The sequence below is a fragment of the Nelusetta ayraudi genome, unplaced genomic scaffold (genome assembly GCF_046127955.1).
Source record: "Nelusetta ayraudi isolate G7.1 ecotype Tasmania unplaced genomic scaffold, CSIRO-AGI_Nayr_v1 ptg000004l, whole genome shotgun sequence".
Lineage (NCBI taxonomy): Eukaryota > Metazoa > Chordata > Actinopteri > Tetraodontiformes > Monacanthidae > Nelusetta > Nelusetta ayraudi.
In genome coordinates, this window is record NW_027466054.1 from 15,072,067 (window position 1) to 15,099,153 (window position 27,087).

General features: G+C 46.7%; 1 protein-coding gene across 1 annotated transcript in view; it reads left to right on the plus strand.

The window, feature by feature from the left end:
• Nucleotides 1-26,879, plus strand: part of dnah6 (dynein, axonemal, heavy chain 6) — a 47,917-nt gene extending 21,038 nt beyond the window's left edge. The window contains exons 42-82 of the mRNA XM_076037109.1: nt 1,865-2,086; nt 2,864-3,011; nt 3,147-3,304; nt 3,790-3,921; nt 4,061-4,232; nt 5,105-5,251; nt 5,353-5,426; nt 5,508-5,662; nt 5,745-5,976; nt 6,557-6,709; nt 6,827-6,967; nt 7,059-7,301; nt 7,523-7,690; nt 7,784-8,019; nt 8,216-8,360; nt 8,888-9,004; nt 9,155-9,278; nt 9,440-9,636; nt 9,724-9,927; nt 11,030-11,155; nt 11,591-11,755; nt 12,667-12,734; nt 12,814-12,994; nt 13,088-13,267; nt 13,350-13,583; nt 15,421-15,556; nt 15,745-15,911; nt 16,744-16,934; nt 17,116-17,276; nt 17,645-17,733; nt 17,829-17,975; nt 18,610-18,748; nt 21,169-21,288; nt 21,521-21,642; nt 22,032-22,161; nt 22,253-22,380; nt 22,609-22,794; nt 24,358-24,430; nt 24,619-24,770; nt 25,430-25,652; nt 26,654-26,879. Coding sequence (XP_075893224.1) covers nt 1,865-2,086; nt 2,864-3,011; nt 3,147-3,304; nt 3,790-3,921; nt 4,061-4,232; nt 5,105-5,251; nt 5,353-5,426; nt 5,508-5,662; nt 5,745-5,976; nt 6,557-6,709; nt 6,827-6,967; nt 7,059-7,301; nt 7,523-7,690; nt 7,784-8,019; nt 8,216-8,360; nt 8,888-9,004; nt 9,155-9,278; nt 9,440-9,636; nt 9,724-9,927; nt 11,030-11,155; nt 11,591-11,755; nt 12,667-12,734; nt 12,814-12,994; nt 13,088-13,267; nt 13,350-13,583; nt 15,421-15,556; nt 15,745-15,911; nt 16,744-16,934; nt 17,116-17,276; nt 17,645-17,733; nt 17,829-17,975; nt 18,610-18,748; nt 21,169-21,288; nt 21,521-21,642; nt 22,032-22,161; nt 22,253-22,380; nt 22,609-22,794; nt 24,358-24,430; nt 24,619-24,770; nt 25,430-25,652; nt 26,654-26,757 — 6,390 coding nt within the window. The 3' untranslated portion in view covers nt 26,758-26,879. The remainder of the gene's footprint in view (nt 1-1,864; nt 2,087-2,863; nt 3,012-3,146; nt 3,305-3,789; nt 3,922-4,060; nt 4,233-5,104; nt 5,252-5,352; nt 5,427-5,507; nt 5,663-5,744; nt 5,977-6,556; nt 6,710-6,826; nt 6,968-7,058; nt 7,302-7,522; nt 7,691-7,783; nt 8,020-8,215; nt 8,361-8,887; nt 9,005-9,154; nt 9,279-9,439; nt 9,637-9,723; nt 9,928-11,029; nt 11,156-11,590; nt 11,756-12,666; nt 12,735-12,813; nt 12,995-13,087; nt 13,268-13,349; nt 13,584-15,420; nt 15,557-15,744; nt 15,912-16,743; nt 16,935-17,115; nt 17,277-17,644; nt 17,734-17,828; nt 17,976-18,609; nt 18,749-21,168; nt 21,289-21,520; nt 21,643-22,031; nt 22,162-22,252; nt 22,381-22,608; nt 22,795-24,357; nt 24,431-24,618; nt 24,771-25,429; nt 25,653-26,653) is intronic.
• The last annotated feature ends 208 nt before the right edge of the window (nt 26,880-27,087 follow it).

A 27,087-nucleotide genomic window follows, 5' to 3' on the forward strand; every position in this document is an offset into this window, starting at 1 on the left:
CCAAATGCAACACTTAGAGTGAAAACTTTTGAGGGTCGGCTGAGATGGATGAGCGAGACTTCCGAGTTGATATCTTTGCAATCCAGCTGTAGCGCCAGCTTAGCATTGGTATGCATTAAACAAAAGCCGCCTCGGGTTTTACAGCTCACCTTTATTACAGAGGGTCAACCCCATTTATCGGGGCTGATTTCAGTTTGCAGTGAGATTATTTATTCATTGCTGCTCCCGCCGAACATTTGTTGAAAGTGCAATGGAACAAATCACTCGCTCCTCCAGCCGAAGCCGTCTCGGGGCGCAAATGTTCCCAGCCCATTGTCTCTGCACTGTAATACCTGCAGGCCTTTGCTTTCTACACCCACTTTTTCCCCCCTTTGTCGGCTTTCTATTACACCAGTTTACGGGAGAATAGGGAACCACTTGCCACGTAATGGAGCACAATCCCACCTCATACCGCACGCATCGACGCACCCCAATTTGTTGTCTCCCACGCAAACACTTTTTCCTCCGCTTCCGGGATTGTGCCATTTACGTCGGAGGGATGTTTACAGGGGTGAAAACTGGCAGGTGTGAAGCGAGCGTGTGAGGTCTGAGTGACTCACTCCTTTGGCCCCTCGGTGGGAGTGCTGGCGGTCCTGCGTTCATCAACACACCTCAACTCTCGTTGGCCTGAATTAATCAAAATGTTTTTCACGCGAGTTGAGTTTTATTATATCCAATCATTGTCAACATTGTTTTCAGCTCTATTCAGCTGGAGCGCAATGTAGATTTATTTTCTATATCAGTTCTGATTGTTGAAATCCACGTCAGGGTTTCATTATCCAGATTTGGCACACTGAATGAAACCCAATCTGTTGGATTCATTCCCCGTATCCATCTGCTAATTGGAGTTTGCAACATACATATGCATCCTGCCATAACAAAAGTAAGGCTTATTTATTTTGTTTTTTCAGCAGCCTTGGAAATGATCACATTTCCGCAGGATATTAATAATGAGGTACCTACCCCACCGGTCATGACGAACAGATAGGAAGCAGCTGATGAATGAGCGCTGTGGCGCGTCATGAGAGCGTAATGATGTTTTTATTTCCTGACTGGCGGTTTCAAAAAAAAAGGAGAAATGATGGAGTGTCTCACTCCCAGAGGCTGATAACGACAGGGTGGAACCGTCACTAACTCACTGTTAGACCAAGAAATTCTGGTGATAGATTGGGAAGGCACCTGGATGTGATTAAAATGTGGAGCACCTCCGCTGCTTCTGCATCTCTGCGTGCACTCACACCAGCAGCAGAGTCCGTTAGGAGGTGCGTGAGTCATGACAAGGACCCCCTGCTTGTTATGTCTTGATCATACTAACTATTCTGAAGAGAAGCATTAGTGGTTGACAGTTATGCTTGACGAATCTTTGACTTCTGCGTACAGCACAGTGTGCCAACTCAAATCCAGGGACAGAAATGGGAATTTAGTCCTTTCAGTTCAGGATTTCTAATATTATTATTTTACTCCATTTTATGACCTTGTTTTATTTAAAGGTCAATTGTGAAAAAACCTGGTAATTAATGCCTGCCTGGCAGCACGTTTTGTAAAGGCACCGTGAGGCGGGCTTCCTTAAAGCAAGATGACAACTAACTAGGAGCAAGACCCTTGCTTTATGTATATTCTTGTGTATATGAGAACCTTTTCAGGGGTAGTAAAACCAAATAACTGTTATTGTACTGCGAGTATTAACTTTTATTAATGTATTTATGCCCAGTCTGTTCCGCTTTTACCAATACAAAAATCATTGATCAAGCCAAATATTACACACCGGACCTTTAAATTGTCCTGACACTCGACATCCTCTCATGTTGTGCCTGTGGCCTCCCAGATCCCGAAGGGCGGCACTCTGTGGAGCCTGTACATGGACTTCAAGAACAAGCGTCTCCTCCCGTGGGAGACCATAATCCCTGCGTTCCACTACAACAGTGAGCAGCCCTTCTTCGAGATGCTGGTGCCCACCACCGACACCGTCCGCTATGGCTACCTGATGGAGAAGCTGCTCTCCGTACGGCGCTCCGTGCTCTTCACCGGAGGCACCGGAGTGGGGAAGGTGAAGGTTTTTTTTTTAGGATTATTTTCTCTTCGCCCTCATATTAAATTCTTCCACCTCAGCAACTACAAAAAAAACTCTTTCCTCAGAAGGCAGCTGTTGAAATGTGGATGGCAGTCAATTTAAATGTCTAAATGAGGTGAGGTTTTAAAAGTAAATAACAAAAATAAATCAGTAAAGATCATAAAATTGGAAGTGTTCTCCAAATGGATTTGCTCAAACGGAGATCGTTAGTGAATAAAAACAAATGGACAACAGAATTGCTTCATTCAAGCAAAGTAGCAAATCTATGAGATGCATTTTACGGCAAATTGTGTTCAGAGAAACAATGACCGTGGCATAAAGTTACATTTAACGGTCCCATATTACATCTATTATCAGATATGAGATTTTCATGTGTTTGAAATACCGGCCTTCCGTGGTTAACGATCCCAAAAATCTGGTGACCAGTATGTTTAACCCTCTGTTTACAGCCTCCTGCAGAATTCTTTTTTATTTTCCTGTTGAACCTGTTTCTTTGTTGGACCTTCCAAACCAGGTCGTGTCTATGTTCATGTTTTAACATCTTTTAACGTGGGTGTTAACCTGGGAGAGGTGTCTGAGCTCTTTCCTATTTCCAGATTGGCACGTGTTAGCACTGACTTTTAGTCAAGTGGATCAAGCATATGAAGTATGAAGAGTGTGTTTTTCACATTGCTTCAGAGTTCACTGACAGAACAGAGACACAGTCATGTTAGAATACAGCAGCGTGCAAATCCAGTTTTTTGTGTCTCTCAGTCGGTGGTGGCTCGAGGTCTCCTCAACAGTATCCAGGAGAAGTCGGGGTACGTTCCGGTCTACATCAACTTCTCAGCTCAGACCTCATCGGCTCGCACGCAGGAGATCATCGAGTCCAAACTGGAGAAGAAGAGGAAGAAAGTTCTGGGTAATGACTCGCACCATATAAAATTCAGCCTATAACGCAAAAATATCTGAAGCTAAACTCCAATCGTATCTTTTTACCTTATAACAATTTTCCCTCTTCTCCATTCTTCCTCGCCCCCTTTTCTCTGCCTTGCAGGCGCTCCTGCCAACAAGAAGTTGGTAGTTTTTGTGGACGACCTAAACATGCCCAAGCTGGACAGTTACGGCTCTCAGCCTCCAATAGAGCTGCTGCGTCAGTTCCAGGATTTCTCTGGCTTCTACGACAGGGACAAGTTCTTCTGGAAGGAGATCCAGGTAACAATGCAGACAGCAACATTTTTATTTATTTATTTATTTATTTTTTAATCTTTTTTGCACCCTTTGTAAGCTCTACAGATGGTTGTCATGTGGTGAAAATCCCAGTAGATCATCGGCCCGGCTAGCATTGAATTGCTGCCATATGATTGGCTGATTAGCTATTTGTGTAAAAGAAAAAAAGAAAAAAGCATTTGAGCATTTTACAATTGGCCTTTGAAAGTACATCCTAGCTGTTAATAGGGGTTTATTCTGTATTGATTAGAATTTGTTCTGTTGGTACTTTCTTGGCACACACACATGCACGAACACACACACACACACACACACACACACACTAAAAGCAAATCTGCGCTTCTAATAAAGGAACTTGGAGGGAAAATGGACTGAGAAATGACTTCTGGACATTTAGCAAGCAAGGCAGACTGAGGTGATATTTCACTCCATCTGCTCTCACCATTCCCGTGTCTCCGTCTGTCCTTCAGGACATGACCATCGCCGCAGCCTGCGCTCCTCCAGGAGGGGGCCGCAATCCGGTCACCCCTCGCTTCATCCGCCACTTCAGCATCCTGTGCCTCCCGACGCCATCAGACCACAGCCTCAAGCAGATCTTCAAAGTAAGGAAATGCACCCAGATACTTGTGTGTGTGTGTATGCGCGTGCATCACATTATCATTCGTTCTCGTCCTCCATGTGTCAATATTAATTAAGTCCCCTTAATTACACTTCCCTGGACCCCTCCTCACCTGCCTGTAGGCCATCCTGGACGGTTTCCTGGGCGAGTTTCCCGAGGAGGTGAAAAACTGCTCCACCCAGATTGTGAACGCGGCCGTGGAGATCTACAACCGTTTGAGTCTGGACCTGCTGCCCACACCGGCCAAGTCGCACTACGTCTTCAATCTTCGGGATCTTTCCAAGTGTGTCCAAGGTGAGAGAGGCGCCGGTTCACACACACACACACAGCTACAGTATTAATATTCAAATCGTGGAACAAAGAGGATCTGTACAACTTCTTCTTCTTCTTATTAAACCTTGAGTTGAAGTTTTCAGATCTTTATTTTTCAAAGTGGACCAGTTTAGTGTGATCAATAACACCGAAACTGCTTTCGAAAATAATGCAGCATGTTTACCTCTCACTAAAATGCTGGGTGTTAGCTTCCTGCTAAAACTGACATGTCCCCTGAGAGGTGTCCCTTGTGACATCACAAGGGGCAGATTTTCTAAACAGCGTGTTTTGGCACGAACTTTCTGAGAAGTGGGGCAAGGAAAGAAGGAGGGGATGGACTTTTCCCCTCTGTGGAGTTCACTGACAGGTTAGAGAAACAAACAAACAAATAAAAATGAAAAAACATGGGACCTTCAAAAAACAGGCTAATAAATTCTGTTTAATTCTTGGTCCCTTTGCTGCACAAGTCAAAGTTGTGGCGTATTTCCACAGGCCTCTTTGGAACTTTATTAAACTCTGTCTCAGCTTCTTGCCCCAAAACATACACCCCTCCCCCTTCCAACCTCTCTACCCCTTTCCTCTCCCTCAACCCAGCAGGCATCATTACAGCATGAAAATGAGTTGAATTTAATTCTGCAGCTGCTTTCTATAAGCTACTCGCTCGGCAGCCAGACAGTGTTGCTCAAACCCTCAGTCCCCTTCCCGATACAAAGTGTGTCTTTTATCTCCAGTGTCGTGTCGGCTCTCCTCGTGCAGCTCTCTCCGGCTCAGCCTCCCATTTTCGAAACCCTCCGTACTTGTCTTTTACTCTTTCTGCCTCCAACTTTACTGCTGCTCCGTCACCCGTCCTGCAGGTATCCTGCAGTGCGAGTCGAGTCAGGTGCGAGACAAAACCCAGATCTTCCGCCTCTTCTGCCACGAGTGTCAGCGCGTGTTCCACGACCGGCTCATCAACAACCAAGACAAGATGTATTTCAACATCATCGTCTGCGAGATGGCCGGTGAGAACGCGTTCCCACGATTCATCACTTTTTTGGCTTTTCCTGTTTTCCACAACCCCCTTTTGTCTGAGCTTACTGGCTCTGATTCTCACCCCCAACAGGCCGGTACTTCTCCATCGACCTGGAGCCGTCGTACTTTGTGACGCAGCCCATCATTTTCGGAGACTTCATCAAGGTCAGACGTCTCTCAGAGTCGTATCTTTTGTAAGGCCGCTGAAAGACACCCACCCTGACATCCTGCCACGTGTTCCTGAAGGTGGGAGCCGACAAGGAAGACCGCCTGTACGAGGACCTGACGGACATAATGAAGATCCAGACTGTCCTCCAGGACTACCTGGACGACTACAACATGACCTTCTCCAAGGAGGTCAAGCTGGTCTTCTTCCAGGACGCCATCGAGCACGTCTCCAGGTGCGTTTCAAAGGACTGGGCGGCCGATGCGAGCAGGTGCAGATCTCTCCTGGAGGTGACAGTCGTGATGGTCTCTCCCCAGGATTGCCCGGATGATTCGCCAGGAGAGAGGCAACGCCCTGCTGGTGGGGGTGGGAGGCTGCGGCAAGCAGTCGCTCACCCGCCTGGCCTCCCACATGTGCGGCTACCGCTGCTTTGAGATCGAGCTGAGCCGAGGCTACAACTACGACAGTTTCCACGAGGACCTGCGGAGGCTCTACAAGCTGGCCGGCGTGCAGGACAACAACATGGTGTTCCTCTTCACCGACACTCAGGTAGGCCGTCCGGGTGCGGCGACGCCAGCCGGTGGATGCCCTGTCACGAGGTGACTGCTTGATCCTCTGTGTGTGTCGAGAACGCTTTCATCAGAAGACAGAGACAGCAATGCTGAAGTTCGTGGTGATTTCTTTCAGTTGTGCAACGTCAGAGATGGAAAAGTTTTCAGACTTAGTCGTGACATATCGTATCGTATTCCCATAGCGACTCTGCACAGTGAAGGCATCTTCCTTGTTCTCCATAACTTGCAGCAGCATGGCTGGTCATAGCAACAACAATAAATATGTGTTGACTGATCAGGAGGCAAAATACTTCAGTTTTGTCTATAATAGGAATGCACAAAAACACTTTATCGTGATACTAATATAACAAATTCCTCAGGTGACTACTCGGATTACCAGCCATCCCTAAAAAAAATGTAATGTAATTAAGGGACAAGCATTTTTGATTTAAAATACGGGACAACGTTTTTTTTAGAGGATGGTTGGAAACCACGCTGAGTAATTAAGTAGTAATTAAGTGAGGTTTTGCTGCAGAAGAGAAAACAAAGGCTGCAGTGTTTGACCCTCTGTGTTGTAGATCGTGGTGGAGGAGTTCTTGGAGGACATAAACAACATGCTGAACTCTGGCGAGGTGCCTAATCTCTTTGAGAAAGACGAGCTGGAGCAAGTTCTGGCTGCCACTCGTCCGAAAGCCAAAGAAGCTGGAATCAACGAAGAGAACAGGGACGAGGTATTCAAAACACAGATTCATTCAGAGCAGTTTCAGTTTTAACACTTTGCTCTCAATAACGTGACTCCCCAGCTGAGTGGAAGTTAAGTGTCGGTGCCTGTGTGACTGTATTTGTAGGTCTTCCAGTATTTCATCTCCCGCGTTCGGTCAAAGCTGCACATCGTGCTGTGCATGAGCCCCGTCGGCGACGCCTTCCGGTCCCGCTGCCGCATGTTTCCTTCACTGGTCAACTGCTGCACCATCGACTGGTTTGTCCAGGTATCCGCTCTCAAATCTCTCAGTCCTTATCTTAACGCGGTGCCACTGTCATCTTGTCTGACATCATCCTCCTCCTCTTTGTGCCCTGCAGTGGCCCCGGGAGGCGCTGCTCTCCGTCTCCAAGGCCTTCTTCCAGAACATCGAGTTTGGCAGCGAGGAGCTGAAGGAGAGCTTCTCCGCCATCTGCGTGGAGATCCACGTCAGCGTCACCGACATGGCCGAGCGCTTCTACTCCGAACTGCGGCGCCGTTACTACACCACGCCCACCTCCTACCTGGAGCTGATCAACCTCTACCTGTCCATGCTGGAGGACAAGCGGCAGCAGCTAGTGGGCGTAAGTGTAGCCGGGAGAGCAACACTTGGAGTTATTGCTGCCAGTTGGGAAACTAAATGATAGTTGTGTTGCCACTTAGCCGACCAGCAGCAATATGCTTACTTATGCATGTTTGTAAAATTCAATAGAAAATTGGTTCAGCAGCTCTGCGACACTTTAAATGACAATAAATCAACAAAATTATGGTCTGTGTGTGTGTGTGTGTGTGTGTGTGTGTTTAGGCCAGAGATCGAGTGAAGAACGGTCTGACAAAGCTGCTAGAGACCAATGAGCTGGTGGACACGATGAAAGTGAACCTGTCCGCCCTGGAGCCCATCCTGAAGCAGAAATCCATTGATGTTGACGCCCTGATGGAGAAACTGGCCGTCGACCAGAAGACGGCTGATGAGGTTCGTGTGGGACACAATGCCACAATCCATACCGCACACACAGAAACAACCTTTTCATCTACGCAAAACAACAACAACGTCTTTGGCCACCAGACGCGTGAAATGGTGATGGAGGACGAGGCGGTGGCCAAAGTCAAAGCTGAGGAGACGCAGGCCATCGCCGACGACGCCCAGAGGGACCTGGACGAGGCGCTGCCGGCACTGGAAGGAGCCAATCAGGCTCTGAACTCCCTGGACAAGGCCGACATCTCCGAGATCAAGGTGTTCACCAAACCTCCCGACCTCGTCATGACCGTCATGCAGGCCGTCGGCATCCTCCTCAACTCAAAGTGAGTCCAGGAGAAGAAACTGACAAGCACTCAAGACTGACGTGTTTGAATGCGGAGTGAACTGCTCTGCTGAAAGATTCATGTATCTGTTCTGTATCCACATTTGGTTTAACTCGAATCGGAATGGAGATCTGTGGTATTGTGCATCACTAGTCCTCACTAAGTAGTAATTAATCCCTGTTCCATCCCTTCCCAGACCTGACTGGGCCAGTGCCAAGCAGCTACTGGGCGACCCCAATTTCCTCAGGCGTCTGATGGACTACGACAAAGACAACATCAAGCCTCAGGTTCTGCTCAAGCTGCAGAAATACATCAGCAATCCCGATTTCATCCCGGAAAAGGTTTGTGCTGATTTTCACTGCAGGTCTTAACTGCAGCATTGGCCGCAGCTGCAGAGTAGTGATGGGAAACACAATTGTTTGACTCCTACTCAGTCACTCGTAGTGTGCAAGAAACAAATATGCTTGCACAAGCTCTGCTGCTACCCGCAGAGTTGCTGAGCGATTGGTTCATTTTTGAACTCATGTTCCACTCATTTTTGAACCAATCGCGGGGTCGAAATGCTTTGAGCTACTGATTCGATTTGTTCGTTCACAACTGAGTTGAAACAAGAAACTGGATCTCTTACTCTTCGCACAGGGCTAAACCTTATATGGTCACACAAACATACAGTTAGAATAACAGTCGCACAATAGTGACGTGTCACAGTCATTTCTTTGCATTGAAAAAACAATGGAGGCGAGGAATTGACACACAAAACGAGACAATTGAAAATGACTCCTTTCAAATCATTCATTCAGGACTTTTGGACCATCCTGCTGTGCCTCTCACTGTGTTGTGTGTATCTTTGTTGTGCTGCTGCTTTCAGGTGGCCAAAGTATCCAAAGCGTGTAAATCCATGTGCATGTGGGTGAGAGCCATGGACATTTACTCCCGAGTGCTGAAAGAAGTGGGTCCGAAGAGAGAGAAACTGGCCCTGGCACAGGTCGGTCCAACACTGTCTGCTAATTCGCCTGCACAGGGTTTTAATCACATATTGTTTTTTTAAAGAGGAACAGCTTGATTTAAGTGCTGCCTATTAATCACTCATCCCCCTTCTCTCCAACTCTTCCGACTTCCTATCCAACCGGTGCAGGAGGAGCTCGACGAAACTATGTCGCTGCTGAGAGAAAAACAAGCGCAGCTCCAGGAGGTGGAGGACCAGATCCAGGAGCTGCAGGATCTGTACGAGAGCAGCGTGAACGAGAAGGAGGAGCTGTGTGAGGAGACGTTTCCACTAAATATCAAACCGGCCCTATTTCTTCTTCCAAAATTCATGTTTACTCGTCAACGGAGATTCAACCATTTCCATCTGACTAAGAATCTGGTGATATTTTCTGATTTCCTATATTTGTGACTCCCTGTTTGTCTGCGTGTGAAGTGAACAACATGGCTCTGACCGAGAGCCGGCTGGCTCGGGCCGGCAAGCTGACCTCGGCCCTGGGCGACGAGCAGGTGCGCTGGGACGAAAGTGTGGCCATGTTTGAACAGGAGATCATCAACGTGGTGGGCAACGTCTTCATCGCGGCGGCCTGCGTGGCCTACAGCGGAGCGTTCACCTCCCACTACAGGCAGCTGGTCAGTGGCACGCCGGCGATGTTCTAGTATCAATGGGGGAAAAGAAAGGCAAGTGTATGTACCTAATTTTCCTCCCTTTTCCTCCAGCTCACCGACGAGTGGATAGTGGGCTGCCAGAAGCTCAACATCCCCATCAGCTCCAGCTTCAGCCTGATCAACATCCTGGGCGACCCGTACGTCATCCGCCAGTGGAACGCCGAGGGTCTTCCCCGGGACTCTGTGTCCACCGAGAACGGCATTCTGGTGACGGAGGGACGCCGGTGGCCCCTCATGATTGACCCACAGGACCAGGTGAGCCGAGAACTGAAATATCAGAATCGCAAAAAATGTCACTTGCCAACCTGCCTGTTGGTCACGACTGATCCGATTTATCAGCTCTTCCGGGAACTCGCGAACATCAGCCAAACTCCACAAGATTTTGTCATTCATTAGAAGCAAAAGTCGAGATGGGAAAACCAGGCTGGTCGTGATGCTCAAGGAGATCGAAGATGATCATTGTCACAGAATTAAAGTGATCATGTTGAGAGAAAAATACTGCCAGAGGTCCATCCAAAGCAGTTTTGGAACATTTTGCAACCTCAAAAGTTTTTGCAAATCCTCTGTTTGTGAGAACCTCCCTCATGAAAACAATCATTTTTCAACGCAGTCATCATAAATGGACCTGAAACACAGAAAAAGCTGCCTCAACTTTTTACGTTTTCAAGGTCGCCTCGATCGTAAACACAATGAACGTTTCCATCTTCTGATTAGAGAACACTGTTTTTTCGTGGCTGCACCGCCTGCCAGCACCAAGCGCGTGAAGCAAGCTCTCTTAAAATAGGACTTCCTGTCAGAGGTGATCAGCGAGCGGCCGACCCTCTTCGCCCCGGGTCGCTCGCGCCGCTTCCCAGCTTCTCCCGCACCAAGGACGGCACAAACCAGCTCGCTCAGAACCTTTCGCGGCTTTGCTCCCAAGCCTTAATGCGGCTGATGACTCTGCGTCTTCCTGACCGGTGACAAGTCCAATTTTCTTTGCTGTCATGTCGAGAGAAGCTCTCCTCCTCCGTCCTTCGCCGCGCCGCCTGCTGCTCCTTTCACCGCTCCCTCTGTCTCGCCTCACACAGACTTGTGGATCAACAAGAATTTTTGCACCAATACAGGCCACACATTTTACCAAAATTACCAAAAGGTGCATTGTGTTAAAGCATAGGTGTCAAACTCATATTCAGGTTCAAGCAAAACTTGTTTGTGTCCATATACAAAGGTGCACTGTTATGTCTTAAGGAAGATTTTTTTCTGTAAATATCAATGTTGGCCCACTACAATGTCCAAATTTGACATTTTGGCCCACTGTGTATTTGAGTTTGACACCCCTGTGTTAAGGTTTTTGTTTTTTTGTTTGTTTCGCTCCCAGGCGAACCGGTGGATCCGCTCCAAAGAGGGGAAGGCCGGCCTGAAAGTCATCAAGCTGACGGACCCAAACTTCCTCCGCACCTTGGAGAACGCCATACGTATGGGCATGCCTGTGCTGCTGGAAGAGGTGAAAAGGCTTCTATTTAACCATATATTCAGATCTTCATATTGAATACAGACTCAAGTAAAGCAGCCACGCACAACCATCCAAAAAAGCTCAGAACAGCAAGTTTTAGCCTGTCCTGTTTGCAACAACGACAAACACATTTGGTTTTAGCTTCCTGCTGTAATTGAAGCTTTGTTGGTTGTGAGGTGGGCTGTCAACGACCCGCAAGAGGCATCAGTGCTGGTTTACACAAATGTGTTTTTTAAAGCAAAGTGGATACTGCAACATAAGTCAATTTTGGACTTTTCACTTTTACAATCTAATGATGTCATTCACCACCACAATCCTTACTCTAATCTGTTTAGTTTGGCTGAATCATAATGGACAGATCAGATCTTTTCAGATTTATTATGCTTTTCATGCTTGAATTTCTCTGCCTCTGTGTTGTGATTCCAGTTAAAGGAGAGCCTGGATCCAGCCCTGGAACCCATCCTGCTGAAGCAGACGTTTGTGGCTGGTGGGCGGACGCTGATCCGACTGGGAGACTCAGACATTGACTATGACAAAAACTTCAGGTTCTACATGACAACAAAGATGGCCAACCCACACTATTTACCAGAAGTAAGGATGTGTGTTCAAGTTATTGAAATAAATAATCAAAGTGACTCAAAAAAAAAAAAGAAAGTCTGGTTATGGAGAAGAAAAAAAATACTCATGGCCTGGCAGCAGGACATCAGTATCAACAACTTGCTTGTTTATGTTGTTGGCTTCCAAATGCTAAATGCCATCAATCAGTGTTCAAATTAGTGTTGGTTTTATTCTAAATCTCTCTGATTCAACTTCTGCTAAACCTTTAAAAGCCCCAGAAGAAGAGGAAATGCAGGAAGCTACTGGTAGCATAGCTCATGCTAAAGAGATTAACATGGATGCCGCAATGGATTAGAAGATGCCATTAGAAGATTATATGACTTTCCCTCAACATGGATGATACTATTACATGGATGAAATCTCAATTTAGCATGAATCGCGCCGCTAACGTCAGCGTCACTGAAGGCTTATCGCGGTGGAAAATACGCTTTCGGCCACCTTGCTACCTTCATCCAGTCACCCTATGTGTCTGCCTCGCCTTTCCAAATGCTTTCTGTGGGCTCTTTAGCAGATGGATCAGCGTGAAGGAATTGGGAAGCTCTCCAGGTTGTCTTGGAATGACACTGGCAGGCAGAGTTTGAAGGCACTGCCAAGAGATGCAGTAACCTGCCTGCTCGCTGATGTAGCTGCAGCTTTGTTTTAGTTTTAAATTTTTTTTTTCCCAACCACGTGGACACCAGGCTTCCAGCGTTAATTTAAGACCTCGGTGAATCACAAAAGCAGCAGTTTAAAAAGGGGGGATGAGTCGTCTCGGTTACACAGTAAAGGTTTAATGTGATCCGACAGCCGTGTCTGTCGGGCACATGCAGAATGAGGCTTGTTTCAATGAAGAGTGAAGGATGAATTAACACATTTACCGTGTGTGTGCGCGCGTTGCCCTCTAGGTTTGCATCAAGGTCACCATCATCAACTTCACTGTCACAAAGTCAGGCTTGGAGGACCAGCTACTGAGGTGCTCGCTTTGGAAACAATATATTTTCCCTTCTCGAACAGCAAACGCTTTAAAAAAAAAAAAAAATCTTCCCCTTCAGTGAAGTTGTGCGTCTGGAGAGCCCTCATCTGGAGCAGCAGAGGAACGAGCTGATCGTGCGCATCAACGCCGACCGCAACCAGCTGAAAGAGATCGAGGACTGCATCCTGCGGCTCCTCTTCACCTCGGAGGGCAACATCCTGGACAACGAGGAGCTCGTCCAGACCCTGCAGATGTCCAAGGTCGGCCAGCTGCTCGTTGGCTGTCGTAGAGATATCACACAGTATTACTTTTTATCTCACTATTTATTCACTTCTTGCTTGATCCCACACAAGGTGACATCAGAAACCATAAAGCAGCGGCTGGAGGAGGCCGAGGCCACCGAGCTGCAGATCAACTCTGCCAGAGAACGCTACCGACTGGTGGCCACGCGCGGCTCCATCCTGTACTTTGTCATCGCAAGCCTTTCCGAGATCGACCCTATGTACCAGTTCTCCCTCAAGTACTTCAAGCAGGTGCGGCGCCAGGCGTCCCGTCACCAGTCGTGAAAAAACACGTTAACGCAACGTCTTGCATTTGTTTTTTTTGTTTTTTCAGCTCTTCAACACCACCATCGAGACGTCGCAGAAGAGCGACGTGCTGGACGAGCGCCTTCAGATCCTGCTGGACCAGATACTGCTCAACTCCTACAACAACGTGTCCCGGGGCCTCTTTGAGCACCACAAGCTCATCTACAGCGTCATGCTGTGTGTGGACGTCATGAAGGAGCGGTGCGAGATCTCCGACGCCGAGTGGCAGTACTTCCTGAGGGGAGGGTCCTCCATGGAGAAGGTGAGCTGGGACGCCGGACTCGCAGGAAGTGTCGGTCCTGATCTTCAGTTTGGGCATCGTAAAACCTTAAAAATGCTTTCAGAAATCTTGTATGTTCCTTAAATTTACACTGCTTGCTCCATCAGTTTTTGGTTAGTTTGCACTGGTGCCTCATAACTAGAAGATGGTATCCAGGATCCAGTTGGGCCTTCCTCTTACTCTTGTGCTGAGGTCCGACAGCTGCCTTGATTTTAGGTCAGACAGTCTGGATTTTAAATGTCATGCTCCTCAGCCGGTTCAGGTTTCTGCAGTGCAGCTCACTGGGCCTCCCTTCAACAGTCTTTCGGTGTCACTCTTCCTCAAACAGAAGGCCTGCACTGGAAGAACTAAACTAAAATTAGTGAACATTTATTTTATCGCCACAGCAAATTGCTTTGTTCGTCAGTGTTGCCCATTTGAGTGAAACAGCAATTAAATCAGGCCAATACATTTCATAATATGATCATCATTACTATCGTTGTTGCTGTTATGCAAGGCATTATTTTTCCCACGTTTCTGTTGTGGTTGGACGACTGAAGCGAGAGCAGATTTGAAGGGATGAAGCCAGATCCAAGGCCTAATAATAACACGAATACACTCTTTCTCCTTCCTTTGCTCCCCCTGGACCCCAATGTGAGCCAAGAATAATGAAAAGTGATGTTTTGCCCAAATCTTCTAAAGCGCAGATAAACATGGCGCTATTCTATTTTCCCCTTCGTAAATCCCTTCAGCCCCCCTCAGCCCCACCACCCGGCCTGTCTGCCTGTCTGTCTGTCTGTGGGCAGCTTTCTCCTTCTTTTTTTTCCAGTGTTTGGGATTGAATTGATGTAGACAAAAAAAAAACGTGTCGCTGAGTTGCGGCCGGCCTTTGTCGTTCTCTTGGCCGGTCGAGTTTCCGCCGAGACTGATGGAAACTCGGAGGAAGGCGGGAAACAAAGGCGCACGTATCGTCTGTCTGTCTCCAGAGAGCTCGACGGCCCAAATATGTCTGCGGGCGAGAGATAAGAAAATGAGGGTATCGCTGTTTCTCAGCTGTCGGAACAACCTGTACGTGCTCGCTGATAGGTGTTGACTGACGAATCCAACCAACCGAGCGAGGCGAGTCAGGTGACTGAGCTTGTTGTCCTGCCTTCAGTTGGCTCAACTCGGGGCATTTGAGTTCAGACTCCATATATTTTTTTGTTTTTCCCTGATAAATGTCCCTGCATTATCTGCTTCAGAAGCTAAGACTGTACTTCTCCAGCAGCACCGCTGAGATAAGTTGTTCTCCCTCTCGACTGTACCTCCCTATCTTTTCCTTTCTCTCCTCTCTCTATCTGCAACCTTCACTGTCAGTGGAAGGCTGCCTCTCAAGTCCCGGCTGTCACACGGGCAGGTGGGCTGTTTAGCCAAAAAGCAAAGACAGTTGAACAGAGCGACAGTTAAATTAAAGTGCCGCCCGGGAATCGGCGCCGCTCTCGCTGACAATTTCAAACGAGTCAGCGCCACCCGGGGGCCTCTTCCTTGCTTGCCTCTCATTTTTAAGGCATTAGTCGGGTGGCTGCTGTCATCCCTCTCCCCCTCCACCCACTCGCCCCACCCCATCCTCAGCACCACACATTCAATACATTCATCATCCGCACGCTTCTCATGCAGATTTTGAACGCGTGGTGCCCTCCTGATTTATCTCTTGCGTCTTGACGCCTGCGCCGTCTGTTTATCCTCCGTGTCGCAGGTTTTAGCGCTCGCTTCAGTCTGTCCCGGCTGGCCCCCTCGGCCCGAGGCGTTTTCCTTCCTTCCCGCCGTCCTCTTTTCAAAATGTTAACCTTCCTCTTTGCAGGAATGCGCCGAGAAGCCAGCCGTGCCGTGGCTGAGCGACTTCTGCTGGCAGACGTGCTGCGAGCTGGAGAGCACCCTCGACTGCTTCGAGGACTTCTCAAACGAAATCACCAAGACACACATCCACATCAAGATGGGTAACCGACAGCTATTACCCTTTCCTGTCTTATCTCGCCACAACGTGTCTGGTGAATACCAACACCAGTGTGTTGAAATGTGATTTATTCCTTGTCAGGCGTTGGTATTCTAGTCTTTCCTCTGCATCTCCTGGTCAAATGTCACCCCCTAAGATTAATGTGTTCTTCAACCATCACCTCTCCTCCAGGATCCTTTCAGACACCTTTTAATCCGGAGAGGTGGACCAACTACGTGGCTAAGCTGCTTCCCTTTGACGAGTCTGCGGAGAAGAAGCCAGGGGTCAGAGGCCACTGGAACCGGAGGCTCACAACCTTTCAGAAGCTGATCCTGATCAAGAGCTTCTTTGAAGAGAAGGTATGTCTGTGCAAGAACGACGTGTCTCAAGTTGCTTTTTAGTGACACCATCATTTCTTGGCTGCAACAGATGGTAGGAGGAGCAGTTTAAAAAAAGGTGTTGCAGTAACTTTCGGAACCACCGCCATGCAGCTCTGTACCAACTTGCTAAGCAGTGCGTTTTTGAAATACTATATGTATAAATTGTGCATTTGTGTTGTGAAGAACCCATTTGAAGCGTTTGTGAAGGAGAGACAAACCTTGGAAGGTGACTTGATTAATTTTTCATGAAATCCATGGCATTTTAAAAACTCCTTTCTTGGAGCTTTGGGAAGATGGATGAACAGGATTTCTACATTTAAATCCCAGCAATGCATTCAAATTCTGGATTGAATTATTGCAATGCTCTCACTCGCTCTTGATGGGTGGTGATCTATCCAGGTTAACACGTCAAAAACAAAATGAGTAAATGACGTCCACAAAGAAGTTGTTCATTCTTTTCTTCTCCCAGTTGACCAGTTTGTCAAAATGCGTTGCTTTTTGCATGCAGAATGTGTCAGAGCTGCACGCCAGTGGAGGTATAAGAACAAATTAGAGTGACTCCTGGTTTTTAAAGGCTAGGAAATGAAGTGATGTGCATTCAGAATAAAAGGCCATGACTAAACAGACAGCAAGACAGCTTCCTTAGCAAGAACAACTCGCTAAGTTAGAGACATGATGGACATGAAGTAGGAAAAATAGGAAATTGATGATCTCGGAATTGTTCAACCCCCCTTCTCACTTTCTTGCAGTGCTCCACACTTGTTCATTGATTGCTTTACGTTGGTCACTCCTGCGCGTCCATGTTTTGCAGGTAGTCGCCGCGGCGACGGAATTTGTGATCGTCAACTTGGGGCAGCAGTTTGTGGAAAACCCGCCGGTTGACCTGGCCAACCTCTACAATGACATGTCGCCCTCCACGCCGCTGATCTTCATTCTCAGCACGGGGTCCGATCCCATGGGGGCCTTCCAGCGCTTCGCCAAAGAGAGGGGCTGTCTCGACAGGTACGATAAGAGCCGGTGGCTGCTATTAGGTGAGCGCACGCTGGCCGAATACAGATGAATCTCCTTTCAGTCGGTCACCTTCAAAAGTCGGACGTTGAAAGTCAGGAACGGATGTCTGCGGTTTGCTCTGATTCCTACCAGGTTAATGCATCACTAACACGTGTCTTTCTCACCCTCACAGAGTCGAGTCCATCTCATTGGGTCAAGGTCAGGGACCAATCGCAGAGAAGATGATTCTTGACGCCCTGAAAAATGGCAAGTGGGTTTTCCTGCAGAACTGCCACCTGGCTGTTTCCTGGTTGTTATCCATGGAGGAGCTCATCAAGACCTTCACGGAGCCAGGTAGTGCCGCGCTGGAGCAGGACAGTAGCACTTCCAACGACACGTACCTTCACAAAGATGTGCAACAAAGCGTCAGTCTTAGCAAGAAGCAAAAAACATGCTGCAAACAAAGGGCGAACCATGTTTTTTTTATATATATTTATATATATATATATATATACATATATATATATATATATATACATATACATATACATATATATACATATATATATGTATACATATAAAAACATGGTATATATATATATTTATATATATACATAAAACAAACGTTTTATTATTTTTTGTTTTGTTTTTTCTTTTAAAATCATTCCAGTCCTAATATTAATGTTTATTTCTGGCTATTTTCGCTCTCTGATCCTCCGCAGAAACATTTATCCACGAGAACTTCCGCTTGTTCCTCAGCTCCATGCCCACAAAAGTCTTTCCCGTGACGGTGCTCCAGAACTCTGTCAAGGTGAACAAACTCTGGACTTTAGTCTTAGTACTCTTACTTCCAGAGTTGTTGGTCAAAGATTGCGTTTCCTGTCTGTCTCCGCCACACGCCACCAGGTGACGAATGAACCTCCCAAAGGTCTGAGAGCCAACATCCGGCGAGCCTTCACCGAGATCACCGACGACTTCTTCGAAGAGCACGCCCTCGGCAGGAACTGGAGGAAGATCGTCTTTGGAATGTGCTTCTTCCACGCAATCATCCAGGTGACAACAACTCATATAATACAATAACTCAACAGCAACTTCAGTTTTAGCTTTTCTAAACCTCACACTAAAATGTGCCTGTCTTATGGAAATACTAATTTCTTACCACTTTGGTTTGGCAAAAGCAAAACAAACCACATCGGAAGTGTTACAAAATATATGTACCATACTATATGCTATACTATAATGTATAGTACAAAATATCACTATACCACTGCTAAGCTCTTCAAATTTTAAATTGGGGCGCAGAATCAGAATCAGCTTCATAAAGAGGCTCACCAAGCAAACAATAAAATGTATACAGAAATATATATATATATACATATACATATACATATATATATATATATATTGTATATACGTATATATATATATATATATATATATATATATATATACATATATATATATATATATGTATGTATACATGGATGTTTACAACAAAGGTGCAGCTGTAGTTGTTGCTGTGCGATCAGAGTTTTCTATATGGATGACGCGCTCTCGTCTCATGATTTAAAATCTTTTTTCCGCCGCTTAAAGAACAACACCAAGTTTTTGTGCACCAGCTATTTTCTTCGACGCCGCATATTTTTCTCTTACGGCGTCTTCAATTTTTTCAAAAACCCGTTGGCAGGAGCGGAAGAAGTTCGGACCCCTGGGCTGGAACATCGGCTACGAGTTCAACGACAGCGACAGGGAGTGCGCTCTGCTCAACCTCAACCTCTACTGCAAGGACGGCACCATCCCCTGGGACGCCCTCATCTACATCACTAGTAGGGAAACGCTTTTTTTTGTGTTTTTTTTTCTACCTTGTTTGTAGCGGCCGCGACCCCGTGTTTGTCGCTCTCTCCCGCTCAGTGAGCTTTCGTTGCGCTCCGTGGCTCTGTGGCTTTTTTTAGGAGCAAGATGAAAGGAACAGATGCTTCCCGGGAACCGTGGCGCCCGCTTCGCACAGGGCACGCGTAAGCCTCCGTTGGCGCCGCCGCTATTGAGCACCGGCAGACATTGCGGCGTGAAAAACGGGATTTGATAGTTATTGTCTGATGTTAAAGTACAAACACACGTGTTGCTGCAGGGGTCCGTGGCACCGCTTCTGAAGTTACATGATGCTCTTTTCTAGTACTTCTGTGTTCCGTTTGTCTCTGTAGTCTCTAACCTGTCCGACTGTGGTGACCTCTGACCTTAGGTGGCAATAACAGTGTCAGAGATACTAATCTGCAGACCTTGGTTGTTACCTGTTGGTTATTTGATTTCCTGTAGCCCTTCTATGGTCTCTTTCCGGACTTCCGGTCTTTCCGGTCTTTCCGCCACACAGCTGCCGCTCGGCACTCGCTGGATTTTTTTTTTTTCTTTTTTGGAATTATTACAATTACAATCACGTTTACCACATTCAAAGTCACCTAAACCCCCTTTTTTTCTTCCCTGTCTCATGCTCGCTTTCAACTCCAGCGCGTTGTGCCTAAATGCACCGAGTTGCTACCGTGTGATTGGCCGATTAGCTATTTGCGCTAACGAGGCTGGCAATGCCGGTTTGGGATTGTTGAAATCACAGCGATCCGGCTCCATTTCAAGGTTACCCATCATATCTCTAATTTCATGTATTTCCCCGCTCTTGTTTCTAATTACACCTTCCAGTGATCATGTTCAGTCTCTGTGGAAGGCACCTCGGGGGGCATCAAATCGAAGGCTCCCTTTATCGCGCCGCAGCGTTATTAGTTTAATCCCTCCTCCAACAGTCCTCATGTGCCAGACATTCACACCGTTTGAGGGAAGGAATTTGTGCTCAAGCCAAGTGTGATTTTTTTTCTTCTTTCTTTTCTCCTTCCGAAGACGACATTTTAGTCCTGATACAAAACCAAGACGGGAAAGAAAAAAACTACTAGCTTCGCTACGCCTGCAGCCCACTAAAAGCTTCAGCAGAGATTTGTCTGATTATTCACCCCGGCTCCCCTCTCCACTGTCTTATATAACACTTTTGTAGTGTGGATTTTTTTTGTCTCTGAGTTGGGAATAAAAGAAACCATTACTTAAAGTTGATCTTTTTTCACCATGATTAATAAGTGCAGCGTTAGCCAGCAGCCATGCTTGCCTTTTCTCAGCTCCTCTACAGTGAATCCTCGTGATGCTTCCTATTAGCCTATTTACCTCCCCGTGCTGTATGTGTGTGTTCATATCAGTCAATCCTTGACACAAAAGATCAAATTGTGTACTTCACTCAGTCCGCTTCAGTTCACTGGCTGCATAGTGTTATCCCGTAGCAGGCGCTACCACTCTGGAAGTGATGGCACTTGTTAAACCACTGTTTCTTCTTTGTCTTCTGCTACTTAATTTGGTGAACTACAAACATATGTTGAAAACACAGAAATAAAATTATCTCAGATAAACTGACCTCCACAACACAAAAATAAATATATGTAGTTAGCATCACAATAGCTAACTAACTAACTAGATACTGATGCTAACACCACCTCATTCAGGTGACGTTTGTCAAAGACGCAAATATTATTGAGTATTACGTACTGATATGTATTTTAGTCTGAAACTTATTGTGAACAATTGTAATTACAATCAAGCCGTATCTTTTGTGTGTGTGTGAGGAATAACTGCTATTGTTGCGCCATTATCGTCAACATTTCTGTGTGGTTTGCGAACATTTATAGACTGTTCCACTGTGTTTTTTCCCCTCATATTTCCTGCACCTGCAGGTAGAAAAGTATAAAATTAAGAGGACATAAAGCCCACATTGTATATACACTGACACTAATAGACTTTGGTCGCACAGCATAGTTATCTCAAGATTACTTGTCATGTCATGCTCTTGTCTTTGGCCCATTCTCGCCTCATACTTGAGGGTGAGGAAATTGAAGACGTGCTGCTCTAAAAGCCTCTTTTGGTGCTACTGACAACAGTTACCCCGGCCTCCAGCAAGCCTCAGGCCAGACGCTTACTCATTCATATTCAGCTTTCATAAATATTTAACGTATTATTCAAGTTGTTTGCCGGAGACCAAGAGTTTTTTTTCCTAAGGTGCTGATTCTGAGGAGAGTTCTTAATATTATTTTTTTTTTATGTGGGACTCCAGGCTGAAGCGAGGACTGGGCCGTTAGAGTTAGTCGTGTGTAAGCAGTGCGAAAAGAGAGGCTGATGCCGACTGATATGGCCGAGTGACCGACGTGCGGTTCTGCTCCCTCAGGTGAGATCACTTACGGAGGCAGAGTGACGGACGCCTGGGACCAGCGCTGCCTCAGGACCGTCCTGAAGAGCTTCTTTTCACCAAAAACCCTGGAGCCACACTACAGCTTCTCCCCCTCTGGTGCCTTTTTATTCTTTAGCGCTTTTTTACCTCTTATATGTCGATAGATAGATAGATAGATGATAGCTAGATGGATAGATGATACTGTAGATAGATAGATAGATGAAGGAATGTATCAGAGCCTGGCATTGTGAGCAGCAGCTGGCTGGATCCATTAGTCTGAGGCTGCTACAGTGCGGCGCGCTCTTCCCTCTTCTGTGCATGAGTGCTTTTTCTCGTTTGCATTTTAAAGGTACCTACAGCACCCCGGAGTCAGATGAACTGATGGAATATAAGAAATACATCGAGAGTCTCCCAATCATAGATGACCCGGAGGTCTTTGGCATGCATGAAAATGCTAACTTAGCTTTCCAGGTGAGGAGAGATAACGGCGCCTTGATAAAAGAATAATCCGGAAAGAAAGAAAAAAGTCTGTCTGTTCTCAAGAATTCTGTCCGTGTTCCAACATCTCCCTTCACTGCCAGGGTTGTATTCTTTTCTAAATAGTTGTTTAAATTGAATTATGTCATTCAGTCAATGTAATGTAATAATAATAATAATAATAATAATAATAATAATAATAATAATAATGATAATAATAATAATAATAATAATATTTTGTAATGTTTTAATTGAATGTTTTTCAATGCTATCAAAGAGCTAATCTTAAATTGCTGCGTCAGTGAGCCAATATATCATGAATTAGGGATGTGTGTGTTCCCGGCCTGATTGTGCGTCTGCACGACTCTCCGCCGTCCAAACAGCGCAAAGAGACCAACAGTTTGATCAGCACCATCCTGGATGTGAACCCTCGCTCATCCGCCCAGCAGGGGGGCAAAAGTAACGACGAGATTGTGTGCGACCTCGCCGCATCCATCCTGCTCAAACTTCCGGGTAAACACCTCAACAATCCCGGGCCTCCGTGTCGAGCTTTGCTGCGTCGCGCCAACCATTTTTTCTGCCCCTCCACTTTTCCATCTTGCAGAGTGTCTGGACATGGACGAGGCCCTGGAGAGTCTGTTCGAACGGGACGAGAACGGCCGTGTCAACTCCTTGACCACGGTGCTCGGCCAGGAGGCCGACCGCTTCACCAAGCTGCTCAAAGTCCTTAGAGTGAGAGCGCAAAGCCAACAGCACAAGAGTGATTTTTTGTATTTTCTTTTTCTTTCTGCCTCTTTTTTTTTTTTTTGTTTTTACTAAAGACTGCCATCGTGTTACCGAGGACCCCGGAAACCAAACAAATGGGAATTGAATTATTCATTTCACTGTGTTTTGTTTACGTGCTCCAATTTCCTCTACCCTGTACCGCATATATCGAAATGTTTTTTTTGCTTTTGCCAGACGTCACTCATCACTCTGCAGAAGGCCATCGAGGGCTTGGTGGTGATGTCAGAGGAAATGGATCGTATTTACACCAGCTTCCTGAATAATCAGGTCCCGACTCACTGGTCCAACGCCGCGTACCCCTCCCTGAAGACGCTGGGCTCCTGGGTGAAGGACATGTTCCTCAGGACTGCCTTCATCCAGGTTTGAGCTATTACACTCCCACACTCACTCACTTTGCCACTTTATTGCTCTGGCTGAAAGGACCAAAGTCTCAGCCACTCAGCAAACTCTGACAGTTATTCTTTATTTATTGTCTCTGGTGCTGTTTTTATAACAACGACATAGCCATCAACTTTAGGATGTTGTGTAGAATTCTATCTGCTCTTTAGCTGAAAACTTAGAACTTTGAACTGCAGTGTCAGTGTGATAAATCTACTTGAACGTCCAGACATTAGACACATTCATGTGTCTTCGGGTGAAGAGCCCATTGAAAGCATCTCTGGAACGGGGGGGAGGAATAGAATTGACTGGAATTGATTGATTTTTGATTGGACAAACCATCTGTCTGTCACAACTCAAGAGGTCCAATCCTATTGGTCAACATTAGCAGCGTGTCGCTGCCTTGTCCACGAGAATTTGGAAAAAGTCGTCCAGTAAAATCTAAGCTAACCTCTCCAATCCATCGCTACTTCCTGCTTCCTGCTTCCTACTTCCAACTTCCGAGTCTCCCTCTGAGTTTCCTCCAGTCCCTCACAGTTCTCAAACCTCCTGCCTTCTTTATCGAGAAACAAACCAAATGAGGTCATTTACATTTTGTCTTACTGCAAACTAGCCCGTATCTCAGCACCTCTGTGGCCTCACACGGCTCTTTTGAATGGTTACCAGTCAAATGAAGAGATTTTCAAAAAGGAACACACCTTGAGTTGCGTTTACTGTCCCTGTTGCGCTGACAGGCCGCTGTTCCGAGACGGCGGTCTTGTTGTGTTCAAAGACCACGGCGGAACAATCCCGTTTTAATGAAACCATAATGACTTGCTAATGTGATTCACTCGCTCCACTCTCTGGGTGACTGACTCTCTCGGACACGCCCACAACAGTATCTCACTCCGCAGTGTGTGAGTGTGCGTTGATCGCGTCAGTGCGCTCGCTACGTGGGTTTGTTTTTTTTCCCGGGAGCGTGTGTGCGTGGCCGGGGCGCGTTCATCAAGTCATTAAGCGCTAATAACACTTGACGATAATCACATTCTGCCTTCTACCCAGAGGGCTTCCTCTCCCTCTCCCTCTCCCTCTCCCTCTCCCCCTCCCTCTCTCTCTCTTTCTTCCTGTGCCTCTCTCGCCCTACATCCCTTCCTTCCGGTAGAATCCCCTCCACCCCGCACCCCTCACTTCCTTTTTTTTTTTTTCCCCCCGCCAGTAATGCTTCATCTCCTCCAACTGAAGCTGCTCTTCCGTGAGACTGGTCTGAACATGTGTGCCGCGCGCAGAGGGGACAAACGGATGGCTTGCCTTCACTCCTGAAGTCATTTGCGCCGCCGCTGAGTCACGCTGCGCGTTCGCTACCTCAGAAGACAAAATCCACCTCCGCGCGCACGTCCGACTGCGAGTCACTGTGTCATTTTCGCTGATCCCTGAAGCGAAGGGACGCCTGCTGTGGTGCACCGCGGTTTATTAAACATATAAAAAAAAAAGAGTATTTAAAAAACAAAAGGTCACCCAAAGATGAGACCCAGTTAAACCCTCTTCTGTCTTGTCTGTGGCTTCTAGATGTGGATCACTCGAGGTCTGCCCAAATCCTTCTGGATCTCGGGGTTTTTCTTCCCACAAGGCTTCCTTACTGGTAAAAAAAACACACACACACACATAGATTGGTCACATCAGCCCTTTGTGACGTCACAGAAGTCACTGCTACTCGTGCCTTGCAACCAAGATCTGTATGTTTTAATCCTCACAAGGCTGATTCACTAAAATGCTCCTGCATTATATCATTATATATTTAATAATACTGTATGTGCCCTGCCCCTGCAGGCGTGCTCCAGAACCACGCCAGGCGCTACAATCTGCCCATTGACGAGCTCAACTTCAGCTTCAACATGGTGCCCAAGTACAGAGACCAGATGGAAGTGAGCGAAGCTCTGGCCAACCTGCCCGAAGACGCTCACCTGGAGATGGATGATGAGGTACTGGGAGATGATGTGGTGGGGGGTGAGGGAGGGACGGAGGGAGGGAGGGAGGGGGTCTGATCCAACAAGATCACGCTCGACCTCATGTGATGGTGGCTTTATTAACAAAAATTGCAAGTCTGGATGGAGTTATATTCCTCATTCAGTCGTCACTGCCATAAACCAACGGAGGTGAACAGCAGGGGGTCATCAGTCAACATCTGCTCGCCTCCTTCATTAGCTTCTGCAGTCTCCCAAAGTGCACCGCCCACTGCACAGTTTAAATGTACCGTATTATACCATAGTCAGATCCTCATTTTTCATCCTGGACCCCAGTGATGCTGCCCTCCATGACTAATTATCCTAAAAAGAAAAAAAAAATGTATCTGTGAGGTGTCAGATTTCCAGAAGTGGGTTTTTTGGAGCACACTCTCTGTAGAAAGTGGAGCATGCAAAAAAAAAAGAAGGAAAGCAATTTTCTCATCTCTGATTTTATGAGGTCCTTTAAAATGAAATTGATAAAGCTGCTGTGAAATTCTGACTTAAAATTAGAAAGTCCCCCCCCCCTCCCCGGAAGGAACAACTGGACAAACAACAGACAAAACTTTTGCTCCTTTTTCTCCCACCGTGGACTGATGTCTCTCCTGCTCCATCCAATCTGATCTATGACGCAACAGTTGCCCGAACCCGAGGACGGCGTGCTGGTGCACGGCATGTTCATGGACGCCAGCCGGTGGGACGACGACAACATGGTGATCGAGGACGCGCTGCCTCGGGTGATGAACTCCATGCTGCCGGTGGTCCACTTCGAGCCTCAGCAGAACTACGTACCGGAGCCGGAGCTGTACCACGCTCCGCTCTACAAGACCTCCGCCAGGGCCGGAACGCTGTCCACCACCGGTACGTCGCTTTACTGGTTTTTAGCTTAGCGGTCAACACGCTGAATGGGTGAGCTGGATGAGAGTTAAAGGTGCAGTGTGGAACATTTGAAGGAAGCAACTGGGATATGCTTTCTTTAAGGGAGGAAAAAATATACAGCTACTGTACCGCTACTTGCCTACATTAACCTTGAACAATTTAATACGGAGGGTTAGATCAGAAAAAAATGCAAATAATCAGAATCAGAATCAGAATCAGAAACATGTTTATTGCCAAGTAGGTTTAGCACGGAATAGCAAGGATTTTATTGTGGTGTGGTTGGTTCTTTAGGACAGCAGAATTAAAAAAGAGGGCATTAACTATACCAAAAAATAATTAAATAAATAATATAATTAAATATTCCTTTAATTATCATTCTGAACAGATAACACCTAATTATTGTTTAACCACTCTTATTAAATATAATCAATAATAATATATCATATGGAGATGGTTCATTATTCCTTCCTCACTTCCAAACCCCAAACCCAACTCCAACCCTAGTCCTAACTCTAACCCTAAATCCCAACTCCAACCCCAACTCCAACCCTAGTCCTAACTCTAACCCTAAATCCCAACTCCAACCCCAACTCCAACCCTAACTCCACCCCAACCCTAACCCCAAACCCAACCCTAAATCCCAACCCTGGGATCTGAGAATGTCGTCACAGCTGAGTTGCCAGCGCTCCAGTTAGCACTGTCGGAAAACAAGATGGCTGCGTCCACTGGCATTGCGTAGCAGCTAGTTTTTAAAATTCACTTTAACATATATGCAAAACGAAAAAAGTGTGTCTCTAAGTATGGTCAAGAGCTGTTTTGTTTGTACTAGTTCGTATCAGAAATTAGAATTTTACTATTGAACGCTACTAAATTCTACGCGCTGGGCCTTCAATGGTCGTTTCCTCTGCAGTCTGGGACCTCGTGTAACTTCCTGCTCCCTTCGCCCTCTTGCCCCTGTCCTCCTCCTCCTCCTCCTCCTTCAGGTCACTCCACCAACTTTGTCGTGACGGTGATGCTGCCCTCCAGCAGGTGCAGCGACTACTGGATATCCAAAGCTGCCGCTCTGCTCTGCCAGCTGGACGATTAAATCTTCATTGCGACGAAGAGACGGACGTCGAATTTCACCGCCATAAGCACCTATGCACAAACTCTTTAAATAATGTAATGGCATTTTTTTGCTGTACAATTATTTATAAAGATTCTACCGTGGTCCGTCTGCACTGAGGGTGCTCTTGCTTCATGCACGCCTGATGTGGCCTCGAGCCGATGAAGTCTTTGGTGTGCCGCCACATCTGGCGGCCGAGACAAGTCGTCCCATAGTGGACGGCCGCATCCCTGATGTACGTACGACAAGAAGCCGCATGAATGTGCTCAGTGGAACTTACAGTACACTTGCAGCCCCGGGGCACAGGCTCGC